The sequence below is a fragment of the Palaemon carinicauda genome, chromosome 11 (genome assembly GCF_036898095.1).
Source record: "Palaemon carinicauda isolate YSFRI2023 chromosome 11, ASM3689809v2, whole genome shotgun sequence".
Taxonomy (NCBI): Eukaryota; Metazoa; Arthropoda; class Malacostraca; order Decapoda; family Palaemonidae; genus Palaemon; species Palaemon carinicauda.
Window position 1 is genome coordinate 160,338,032 of NC_090735.1, and position 12,969 is coordinate 160,351,000.

The 12,969-nt window shown below is 45.0% G+C and overlaps 1 protein-coding gene across 1 annotated transcript in view; it reads left to right on the forward strand.

The window, feature by feature from the left end:
* Positions 1 to 12,969, forward strand: part of trus (programmed cell death 2 like trus) — a 408,837-nt gene that overhangs the window by 190,352 nt on the left and 205,516 nt on the right. The window contains 1 exon segment of the mRNA XM_068382532.1: positions 1,253 to 1,414. Within this exon segment, the coding sequence (XP_068238633.1) occupies positions 1,253 to 1,414 (162 nt within the window).

The following is a 12,969-nucleotide window of genomic DNA, read 5'->3' on the forward strand; positions in this document are numbered from 1 at the left end:
TGTCATTTTCGAAGAGAGCGTAATTTTTTCTATAGGAAAAAGTACTTTTTTTCCTAGGTTACATTGCCCTGTAATACAGTAAAATAATACCAAAAAATTTTATGAACGTGAAACTTATCCAAAAATAAAGTAAACACTAAAAATAAAAGACCATCGGGGATTTAAGCCCGACGCCATGCTAGCAGGACTCAAAGCGCTTTGACTTCCTCTAAGCAAAAGCTAAAACATAAGTCCCCGAAGGGAGTTAAACCAAAATTAGCATAAATAAAGGCAAAAAGAGGTAAATACTCAGCTTGGACGAAGAATAGGAAGCCATTCACACGAAGATTCTTCAAAAACCGCGAAAAGAGCCCACAAAAAAGCAACTGAACTGTAGCAACAGCTGCGTTCGAAGGAATGAGAAGCAGGAATGTATAGGGGCACTCGAAGGTAATGGGATGTGTAACGGCTCCTTATCTATCACTTCCCCTTAGTGAATTAGACTGGGTAAGGTCTGTTTGGGGTGCAGATATCTATGGCTATCTTAAGATATGTCCCTGATTATACACGATATCTTCGGATAGTCGTTTCCGGGGGTTGGAACCCCGTACCTGTCGGTAATTCTCTTGTAATATCAATCGCAGAAATATTATACTGTAGAAGTGGCCAGAAGGAACTTCCATCAGGAGGACATGGCTATCTCACCCAAAAATAGATTTTTCCTCAGTCAAAATCCCTTTTATTTACCGAATTGAAAGAAAAGTACTGTATATTGCTTATGTTGTGATATGCGTAGTAGCATTGTGCGTACATACATGCTGTACATACACACTATACAGTACCATTCATTGTGTTATTTAACTAGAAAATGTACTTATTGATATGAAATAGGAGAGCAGGATCTTATGGCAGTAACTAGTATCAAGGTAGGGAGATAACCAATGGGAGAGCATACGATGGTGGTGAGTTACCAGTTTTGGGAGGAGTAAATTTTAAGATTATTTTTTGTCAGCTGGGCGAATCTCGTTTCGTATCATGAGGAGTTTTCCTAATATGAGGTGAAAAAATATTTGTATCGCTTCGTATCATGAATTTTTTGCATACAGAAACTTTGGTATCGTGAGGTATTGCTGTATGTGGTATGGTACAGTATACTAAAAATAACGAAATAATACTCCATCTAAAACATCGTGTCAGCTTCTTGAACTTATACCATAGTATGGAACATTTGTCTGCCAAACATAAATTCCCTCTTTTTAATCTTATTTTACAGGATGATGCAAATGCCAATGAAGCTGTTTGTGGTGCTGTTGGAATTGTTGGTTGTGGTGTCGAAGGAGTAGAAGCATCTGCTGTCATTGAGGGACCGGAAGGGGACATGATTGCTGTGGATACTCCAGAGCAACCTACTACAGATATTCCTGCACTTTTTCAGGTGGATAATTTTTACATTTTCATGTTGAAAAGTATATGATGTCAAAATTGAAAAGAATTGATATGATAAAATGTATAGTAATGATTTGTTCCTACACATAATACAAACCTTCGATCTTTAATAGTATTCTATCTTATCTCTCTTCCTCTTGATTTTTTTTAAAGTTTTTATAGTTTATATATGTAAGATCAAATTTATTTAATGTTATTACTGTTCAGAAGATATCTTATTTTGATTGTCTATTTTTTCTATTGTTGTTTATTTATTTCTTTGTTTCCTTTTCCTCACTGGGCTATTTTTACTTGTTGGAGCCCTTGGGCTTTTAGCATCATGCTCTTCCAAGTAGGATTTTAGCTTAGCTTGTAATAATAATGTTATTTTCCTTGGTGGAGCCCTTGGACTTATAGGATCATGCTCTTCCAACTAGTGTTATTGCTCAGCTTGTAAGGATGATGATGATGATGGTCTTCTTCTTCTTCTTCTTCTTCTTCTTCTTCTTCTTCTTCTTCTTCTTCTTCTTCTTCTTAAGGTCAAGGTCATTCAAATTTTGCTCAAATCAGTCAAGAAGTTTCTGATTTAGCACCTTCAACTATGTGGCAGTCATATTTTATTTCATGATATCTCAGAGACTGCTAAACAAAATTAGTTCAGACTTGCACCTGCACAAGACCATGGCCCAAGGTATCTCCTGCAAAAATTTGAAAGCAATTAATGGAACGGTTCATTAGATCTCAAAGAGCAATAGTTTTAAATGATTTTTGTTTTATGCATAGAGGGCGCTGCATGCACCTGCACGATTTTCTTGATTTATACTTAACCCCCATATGGATCATACAGATGCTCAATTTTGAACTTGTTCTTCTGATGAACGTGACTTTTAAGTGTCTTCAGGGAACTATCTCAACAGGAAGGTGTCACTTACTTTCGTGGCATTCACAATCAATAATGGGAAGTAGGGAATTAGACGACTTTTACATCGTAAAGTGGCTATATTCTATAAGTTAATTAACATGAAGTAATCATAAATCTTCTTCAGAATGAATGAATGTCTTCAATTACATAATTACCTGAATAATTAAGTTTTCTCTCAAGGTGTGGATTACAACGGAATAACTTGACTTCTTATTAGGACACACTCAGAGAGAAAGGATACATGAATGCAAATATGAATGCAAATGCTAAGTTACAAAATAATAGACGTTGGGCTTCTTGATGAGTGTTGATGCCAGCCATGTCTGGATAAAGTCTACCTTTGGTGTGGGCTTACTAACTTCTGCCTACTTACAACTCTCTGCAACTGTCTTCCCAGCTGTTCTTACTGGATTGCTCATTGCTGGGGGTTATGAGGGCCTGCCTGCCCTCTAGGTAGCAGTGACAGGTGATGCAACAGCATCCGGTCATTTCTCACCTCCTTCCATCCCCCTCTCTCCAGTGTACCTATTGACATACAAAACAAACTAGGAACATTTGTGCTGAGCTAGCAAACAGATAAATGGCACCAGTAACAAACTGACTCAACAAGCTTTCGCAGCCCAGGAATGATGAGACGAGGTCAAAGGTCAAGAACCGCTGGCCCTGTTTCCGGCGAAATCCTTTCACAGTTAACGGCCCGTATAGAATTTTTCTAAACACCCATTTAGTTAATTCGTGTCAAAGGTCTTCCAATTCAAGGTCCTAGGCTTTGGACTGGCCAAAGTGTTCACTTTGGCTCATGCCAATTTTGGCAGCGTGAGCTAGTCTACTTATTTTAAAAGAAATAGAAGGACAGTAAATACACTTCGTAACTATCGCTAAATGCATGGGTACTGTACTTTAAAAGGTAATAAGTTATGAAATACAAAATATTTGATAGGTAAGTAAAAATTAATAAATAAGCAATTTGATTACTGTACTATGTTAGCTGCTCTACCTTTCACTGTAAGATTACTTACTAAACACTATTTCTGTAATTAGGAGGAGAATTTTCCTTTAATTTGATGTTTACACTACAGTCAGTCCTCCATTCGCCGGCTTAGGTAAGAGACAGACGCGAAAAGCAAGAATCTGCAAATGCTTACTGTCCGAGGGTGGGTCTTAGGGCACCAGCCACTCATTGAGATACTACCGCTGGAGTGCTATGGGGTCCTTTTACTGGCCAGACAGTACTACATTGGATCCTTCTCTCTGGTTACGGTGCATTTTCTTTTTGCCTTCACACTGAATAGTCTGGCTTATTCTTTACATATTCTCTCCTGTCATCATACACCTGATAACACCGATATTACCAAACAATTCTTCTTCACCCAAGGGGTTACTGCTCTGTAATTGTTCAGGGGCCATTTTCCTCTTGGTAAGGGTAGAAGAGCCTCTTTAGCTATGGTAGGCAGCTCTTCTATGAGAAGGCCACTCCAAAATCAAACCATTGTTCTCTAGTATTGGGTAGTGCCATAGCCTCTGTACCATGGTCTTCCACTGTTTTGGGTTATAGTTTTCTTGCTTGAGGGTACACTCGGGCACACTATTCTATCTTATTTCTCTTCCTTTTTGTTTTTTAAAGTTTTTATAGTTTATATAGGAGATATTTATTTTAATGTTACTGTTCTTAAAATATTTTATTTTTCCTTGTTTCCTTTCCTCACTGGGCTCTTTTCCCTGTTTGAGCCCCTGGACTTAAAGCATCCTGCTTTACCAATTAGGGTTGTAGCTTAGCAAAATAATAATAATAATAATAATAATAATAACTTAACAACTCAGTGACCATTGCATACCTGTGGTTGGCTAACACACTAGTAACCCACTGTGCTGCACTACTGTACATTCTTTTCACATGCTTTTTTCATGGTATTTTAGTTTATTCAGTTACCTCCCAACTATTCACAATTCATCTCTCGTGAAATCACATATTCGCAAGAATTTCTGTAGATCATATATACTAAATTTTTTCCAAACAAGAAATAGAAGATTTTAGAGGCTATTGTAGCAGTATTTCCTTGTTGGCGATTCAACAGTGAAATTTTTGGGCTCAAGCCATGTCGTCCTGATGGAAGGTTCCTATAAGTAGCTTTCTAAGGGATATTTGCTACAGTGATATTCCTGAAGAATTTACCTTTAGGTCTCCAGAATTCTAACTCTTGGCACGAATATCCTTAAATTTTCTCTTAGGGATATCGCATAAATTAGGGGACGTATATCTTGATACGACACATAGCAATCTTCACCCCGAATAGCGTTTTCGCTTCGAGGGGGAAAGTGGCAAAAATAGAAGGGGAGCCGTTATCAAGGTACCCTCCGTCCCGTACTACTATTGAGTATCTAGATGGTGCTGTATCAAAGATGGTGCGTTATTCCTATATTCGTAGCGGTTTTCCACGGTGGTTTTCCCTGTTGCTCTAACGTTTGTGCTCAATATTACGGATTTTACGATGCAATCTCCAGCCTCTTCTGCCTCTGGAAAGTTGAGTATTTATTCTTTACAGTGTATAATTTTTAGCTCCTGCTTCATAGTGAAATTAGAGTAATTTTAGTGTTTGGAGCCTTGCCGGTCACCGGAGGTGCCATGGGCGCTGTCGTTCACAACGCATGTGTTATTTAGTTAGTCGAACGACATTCCCGGTTGTAATAGCATTTTTGGGCTCAGGCCATGTTGTCCTGATGGAAGGTTCCTTTAGTAGCTTCCTTAGGGTATATATGACTACAGTGGATATTCCCAGAGAATTAAACTAAGGGTTTCCAGAATTCTAGCTTCTGCCGCGAGTACCCTTAAGGTTTCCCTTTAGGATATCGCATAATAACAGGGGACGTATTCTTGACACGCCACATAGTTATCTGCACCCCACATAGCGTTTACGCTTCGAGGGGGAAGTTGGTGGCAAGATATGGGAGGAGCCGTTACAAAGTTCTCCTCCTCCGTTACTGTTATTGGTACTTGTATGACGTCATAAGCGACGCCATCTTGGCTGACGTCATCACCGCCCGCAAACTCCATTCCTTTTGTAGTAGCGTCTTTAACCAGGTGTTTTTTCCCAGTTGTTTCGCTATTTACTGCAGCATGTCGCAATCTTCAGCTTCTTCTGTCTCTGGAAAGGTGAGTACCTTATTCTTATACTGTATGAATTAGCTCTGGCCGTAAAGTAACGCTTTTCTATCCAAAAATACTAACCAGAGGCATCTCTGACACTGTTGTTCGCATCGCATGCTTTATTTAGTTAGCCATAACAACTGTCCCGGTTTCTTGACTAATTTTCAGTATTAGTTATTTAGTCTTCATTGCTAGGAATTAGTTATATTATGCCGATAGTATTCTTTAATTTCGGCGAGTGCAGGTAGCCGATTTTATGATGCTAGGGATGCTAGCCTAGTCGCCTAGGCATGCTAGCCTAGGCGCTTTAGTTTACTTTCATGCATGATATAATGAGTGTTCCTGGTGTTAATTTATTAAATGAAGATATTAGGCAATTATACATATAAGATTCAGTGATTGCACATGGGTTTTTCCTCTGGAGAGTATATAAGGGGTTTTGATGATCTAGGTAGACGATTCCTCTGACCCTAACCTAACGGCTTAGGGGCTTTTGTATACTTTCACACCTCCCTGGTTACCTTTACACATAAGGTAATCTCTTCTCCCTCTGAGGTAGCCTAGGATACATCCTAGCCCTCCTTTCCTTGAATCGTGATTCGGGTAAGGTTAGCCTAGGATTTTCTTTCCCTGCCCAGAGCCATAGTACATGAGCTTTGAGTTAGGGTCAGATCCTCATAGTACCAGTCGTTTGCCCCCAGCTACCCCATTAGGTGAATGAACTCTCCTTTTGGTCCCTGCTGGATGGCAAAGGGGGGGGGGGGGTTGCCTCTGCCCTCCTCCCTAGACCACACCTGGAAGGGTTACCAGACCCTTTCTCCCTGTGGCCTAGCGACTTGTCCTGCGCTTGCCTACTCTGGGCTTGGAGATATGCATTCCCTAGCCTAGGTTAGGCAGGCTCAAGGATTCTGTTTCTTTATAGTTTGAGACGTCCTATCAATGCTGTTCCCTTACTGTGCTAACCCACCCTAGGCTGGAGAATGTACTCTCCCTATACCTGGGGTGGTACCGGTACCGAAACAGAGTCCCCTATTAGGGTGCTGGGGAAGGCTTACACCAACCCCTACACCCCTACACAGGACCCTTTCCCTTCCCCCTCTGTCCTTTGGTGATGGCCTAGCCATCACACCCCTGTCCATTTTCCTACAACTCACCGAGCACTGGTGGGTTGTAGGGTCGGCCCGGTCTTTTCGCTTGCTGGGCCAAGCTGTTCAGCTTCCCTTACATGATTCAGCTATGGGATAGCATAACGGCAGGTCTATCTGCCGGGGGGAAACCTCCCTGCTGTCTTAGAGCGTTCTTCAGTCCTCCCTTGGATCGCCACCCACAGCCCTAGCCAACCGCCGGCTGAGCTGCGGCGGGATGGAAGCCTGATCATATGTTCTTCCTTCCATTTGAACCCTCCCTCTTGAGGAAGGCGAGGTTAGGGTAGTGAGCTGCCGCCCTCCCCTCTCCTTCCCTCATTGCTTTCTCTCTCTCTCAATCAAGTGCCGGTCCACTGTCGCACGACTCTGCCGGCAACAGCCGACAGTGTAGCCTAGGTCTCCTCCCAGTCACCTGGATCAATGACAGGGTAGGTGTACCTTCAGCTGGTTGCCTGCCGGCCGCCGCCGGCCCGCCGACAATCCTTGAGGTTGTCTCCCTTTCCCCGCCACATAGATTGATGGCTGAAACGGGTTACCCTCAACCGGCGGCCCGTCGGCACCTGGCGTGCCTCCGATGTACCGGCAGGCTGCCGGCTCCACCTATTTTCATATTACGACAGTGGGCTGTCCTCTTACACTAACCCTGCCTGCAATGCGCCGACAGTGTCTGTTGTATGGCTGTATACAGTAGCCAGTACATCTGTGGTATAATACATACCCTAGACAGAAAACTATTGTGTATAGTTATACAATAGATAATTTTCTAGCATACTTTTTGCATCCATGCACAGTCCCTTGCCGGGACCTACTCGAAGTGGGGATAATTATTCTCCCCTTTTCCCTAGGCTGAATAACCATCAGCTCACCCCCTTTCACCGCTACTAATATGTTGGAAGAAATGCTAATTCGCTACTCTATCCCTACGGGATAGTTTCCTTCTTAGGGCTTACCTGATCGGAAGCCCTAGAGTTAGTAGTGGAGAAGGGTCACGGCAATTGGCTGGACGGGATTCACAAGTATGTGTCTTTCCTGCTTCATTTCCAGCTTATCTATCCTAATCTTACTCTTGGAAAGGAATCTTATATTATAATTAAGATGACATTAATATTAATCTAGATTATTCTAAGTATCATTATAGACTCCCGCATACTCATGTACCCTTTCTTTCTTTACAAGAGGAGTACATCCGGTGTGAGAGCGCCTTCTACAGCGTTCGGCACCGTGATTTCTACTGCCACCTGGCGTGCCGAACCCACGCCAGCTGCTCCGCCACCCAAGGATCTCTGAGGTACTGGGACCCGCAGGTTTGCACGACTTGCAAGGACCTGCTCCATGAAGCGTTCGAGACTCCCCAGTCTGCGGAGTCAAGGGACATCGCTCGAGAGAAACTGCGCAAGTGGGTGCGTGGTTTCCAAAAGAACGCCACGGGGCCCTATCTTCCCAGCGAGAAGATGAGAGCTATGCTCTTTTTTAAAGCATCTGCGGATGCTGTCATCCCCAAACCCGAGATCCCCTGCGTCCAACTGACGGTCGACCCAGACGTTTCGGACGCACAACAGAACATCCATCTCGACAACGATGACAGGATGTCAGAGGTGTCGCACATCACCGAGAGGACCCTGATGGCCGAGGGTCAAGACGAGGAACCTATAACGGCTCCTAACTCCGAAGAAGAAGGCGCCGCTGTGCCCTCCGTAGCTTCCGTAGTCATCTCGGAACCAGCCCTCTACATCGTCCACTCCTATGCCCACAAGAACGGACGATTCCATGGACAACTTTAAGGCCATGATGGCGGTCCTTGAGGAGATGCTCCACAAGAGGGATGAGGATTTCAAGAAAGAAAACCTTCGCTTGGCGAATCAACGCGAGCCTCAAAGGAGGATGAACATTAAGGACCTTCCTACCTGCTCCGTGACTAACCCATGGAGGCATGCTGAACACATGCCCATCACAAGCGGCAGGATCTTCGTCAACGACAAACTGGGCGCCGTCCCCCTTGAATAGGACGAATTCTGGCCTAGCTTTGAGGCGCGTCCAGACTGCTACATCCGCCTCAAGTCAGAACCTGTTTCTAAGGAAGAAACTGAGCCGAAGGAGGTCATCGTATTTGACCACGCTAAGGCTCAATCCCTGCTAGCTGGCTGTTTGAAGGACAAGGGCTACACCAACTCTAAGGTGCTGGCCCTTAGCAAGAAACACCCATCCTTTCTTGCTCCAAATACCATGGTCTTCCCCTTCGCGGAAAAGTCTCTCTTAGCAGTACTGAAGGCGGTGGAGGAAGGGAAGCTCTGCCCTACATTGGAGGAATGTAAGCCTCTCTCCCTCGCCCTACCCCCCAACGACAAAAACTGGAAGGACATCCAGTTAACTTTCTCCGTGGAAAAGTTGGAGGCCGACATCGCTGGACGACAGTTCAGTGAGAACCTCCCCAAACTCTCCGAGTATCTCCTTTGTCGGGAGCAGGACACGAAAGAGAGGCTGGCCGCCTCCCTTTCCCTCCAGGCGATAATGGAGACAATGGCTGGGGAACACAGGACCCCAGGCATCTACATGGTCTTAGCCAAGACCCACCTAGTGACTCTGACGAAAGACTTCTATAGTTTCGTCAGAGCACAGAGGGCCTGCAGAGAGTTCGTGTTTGCTTCTGCCGCAGTCAAACATGAACCAAGGAAGCTGATTTCCTCTAACATTTGGGGAAAAGATCTCTTCCCCAATGACTTGGTGAAAGAAATTGTTGACAAGGCCGCCACAGAGAAAAGGAACCTTCTTCAAAAGTGGGGCATGTCATCAAAGAGGAAATCTTCTCCGGATGAGGGCCCCCAACCGAAGAAGAAGTCAAAGAAGCCGAGACCACAGCCTCGTCAGGCTAAACACCAGCTTCCCGCAATCGCTGCTCCCCAGTTGGTGGCTCAGCCCCAACAAACCTTCCAACTGGAACCCCAGCCGGTGGTGACTCAGTCACCAGCCTTCACGCCCGCCTACGAAAGGCAGTCGACTACCTTTCGTCCCAGAGGTAGAGGCACCGGCAGAGACTCCTCTAGACGTCCCTTTGGAGGGAAAGGAGGCAGGGGAGCAGGCGGGCGAAGAGGTAAACCCTCCGGCAACCAGAAGCAATGAGATGCTTCCGATGGGAGGAAGACTCCGCCTCTTCCAGGATCGTTGGACCTTCGATCCCTGGGCTCACAGCATCATCAAGTACGGACTAGGCTGGAGCTGGGAAACACCACCACCAGTTTTCCACCGATTCTTCTAACACTCCACCCCCATTCTGGAAGAATACGTCCAAGAACTCCTGAACAAGAAGGTGATCAAGAGGGCAAAGTCCATCAGGTTCCAAGGAAGACTATTCTGTGTTCCCAAGAAGGACTCCGACAAACTCAGAGTCATTCTGGACTTGTCCCCTCTCAACAAGTTCATCGTGAACGACAAGTTCAAAATGCTGACTCTTCGCCATATAAGAGTCCTACTGCAAAAGGCATATACAGTCTCGATAGACATGGCGGACGCCTACTGGCACATTCCAATGAATCGCCAGACCTCCTCCTACCTAGGGTTCAGGCTTCAAAGAAGACAGTACGTTTTCAGAGCCATACCCTTCGGGCTAAACATAGCCCCAAGGATCTTCACGAAGCTCGGAGAGACAATCGTTTAACAACTACGCCTACAAGGCATCCAGTTGATGGCTTACCTGGACGATTGGCTGGTGTGGGCAGCATTAGAAGAAGAATGACTGCAAGCTTCCACAAAGGTGATCCAATTCTTGGAACATTTGGGCTTCAAGATAAACACCGAAAAGTCTCGACTTTCTCCAGCTCAGAAGTTCCAATGGCTAGGCATCCATTGGGACCTCCAGTCACACCGTCTTTCCATTCCACTAAAGAAGAGAAAGGAAATAGCAAGATCTGTCAAGAGACTTCTCAAATCCAAACGGATTTCAAGACGACAACAGGAACGGGTGCTCGGCTCCCTCCAGTTCGCTTCAGTGACAGACACAGTGCTAGGAGCACAGCTAAAAGATGCATTGGGAGTCTGGAGAAGATACGCATCAAACGCTCGAAGAGATCTCAAGAGACCCCTGCCGACTCGGCTACGATCACTCCTCAAGCCATGGTCGGAGGCCAAGAAACTGAAAAGGCCGGTACCTCTACAACTACCTCCACCCTCGGTTGTCATCCATACGGACGCATCGCTAGAAGGATGATGGGGTCACTCCCATCAACGTCAAGTTCAAGGAACATGGTCTCCCCTATTCAAGACGTTTCACATCAACATCTTGGAGGCCATGGCAGTCCTTCTCACCCTGAAGAGGCTGTCCCCACGTCCCTCAGTCCACATCCGACTGACCCTGGACAGCGACGTAGTGGTCAGATGTCTCAATTGTCAGGGCTCAAGATCGCCCCAACTCAACCAAGTGTTGTTGCCTATCTTCCGCCTGGCGGAGAAGAAAAGATGGCACCTCTCAGCAGTTCACCTTCAAGGATTCTGCAACGTGACGGCGGATGCTCTATCCAGGACAGCCCCGATAGAGTCCGAATGGTCCCTAGACGCAGACTCATTCTCCTTCATCTCCCAAAAAGTCCCGGAACTGCAGATCGACCTCTTCGCAACGAGCGACAACAAGAAACTTCCTCGCTACGTGGCCCCATACGAGGAGCCCTGAGCGGAAGCGGTGAATGCCATTTCCCTGGATTGGAACAGATGGACCAAGATTTACCTGTTCCCTCCACCCAACCTTCTGCTAAAAGTCCTCACCAAGTTGAGATCCTTCCAAGGAATAGCGGCCCTAGTGGCTCCCAAGTGGCTCCGGAGCAACTGGTTCCCATTGATCCTGGAGTTACAACCCAAGCTAATTCCCCTGCCAGACCCAGTTCTATACCAACAAGTTCAGAAGTCGACTGTCTTTGCTTCATCACAGAAAACCCGAGACCTTCATCTCATGATTTTCTCTCCCTAGCCGTCAAGAAGAGGTTTGGGATCTCAAAGGAAAGCTTAGACTTCTTAGAGGAGTATAAAACAAAATCTGCCAGAAGGCAATATGAGTATTGGAAGAAATGGGTGGCCTTTGTCAAGGCAAGAAATCCTAAGAAAATTTCAATGGATTGTTGCTTGTCCTTCTTCATTCACCTTCATGGACAAGGCTTGGCAGCCAACACGATTTCCACTTGCAAATCGACCCTGACAAGACCCTTACTATACGCCTTCCAAATAGACCTGTCTAGCGAAATCTTCAACAAGTTGCTGAAGGCATGCGCTAGACTCAGACCTGCAGCCCCTCCGAGACCCATCTCCTGGTCTCTTGACAAGGTGCTACATTTTGCCTCAGGTTTGGACAACGAAACTTGTCCTCTGAAAGATTTGACCCAGAAAGTGATTTTCTTGTTTGCTCTAGCCTCGGGGGCTAGAGTTAGTGCAATTGTGGCATTATCAAGGGAAGCAGGGCAGATCCAGTTTGCAGAAACAGGAGAACTCACCCTCTTTCCTGACCCAATGTTTCTCGCCAAGAACGAGCTACCCACCAAGAGATTGGGTCCCGGAGAATCTGCCCTCTGAAGGAAGATGTCTCCCTGTGTCCAGTGGAGAGTCTAAAGGTCTATCTTCGAAGAACTTCAGACTTCGGTGGAGGACAGCTCTTTGAAGGGGAAACATCGGGTTCCGACTTGTCACTTAAACAACTAAGGGCGAAGATTACCTACTTCATTCGCAGAGCGGATCCTGACAGTACACCCGTACGTCACGATCCCAGGAAAGTTGCCTCTTCCCTGAATTTCTTCCAGTCAATGGACTTCGAGAGTCTCCGCTCATTCACAGGATGGAAGTCATCGAGAGTGTTCTTTAAACACTACGCGAAGCAGGTGCAAGAAATTAAACACTTTGTGCTAGCTGCAGGTAGTGTGTTAAAACCTGCTGCTTAGTGCTGCGATGAACAGTGAGTTATATGGGACTCTAACTCTAAGGGTGTCTGTGTTGACCCTAGTGTGCAACATAGTGAAAATAATGTCACCAAGTGACACTACGGACTTTTCTAAATATACTAAGGTGAAGTCACATAGACTAAAACACTTTTGCCACGTGTTTCAAACATGAAGTGTATCTAAGACATTTTTAGAAAGATATTACAATTCCTAAGTAATTAACATGTGTGATGGCAAGTTTTCCTTTTCAGATACCACAACTATTTCTACTAATGTCCCAAGTCTATGTAACTAATTTACATTCTATTACAATTTACATTTAATACTTTTATGTATGCTAATTCTTATTTATTGCCAATAAGTGAATTTGCTGTTTTCGTGCGTCTTATTTCGCCCTAACATTGTAATAAAAAACTGTTTGAGAGTTTTACTATCCCTCTA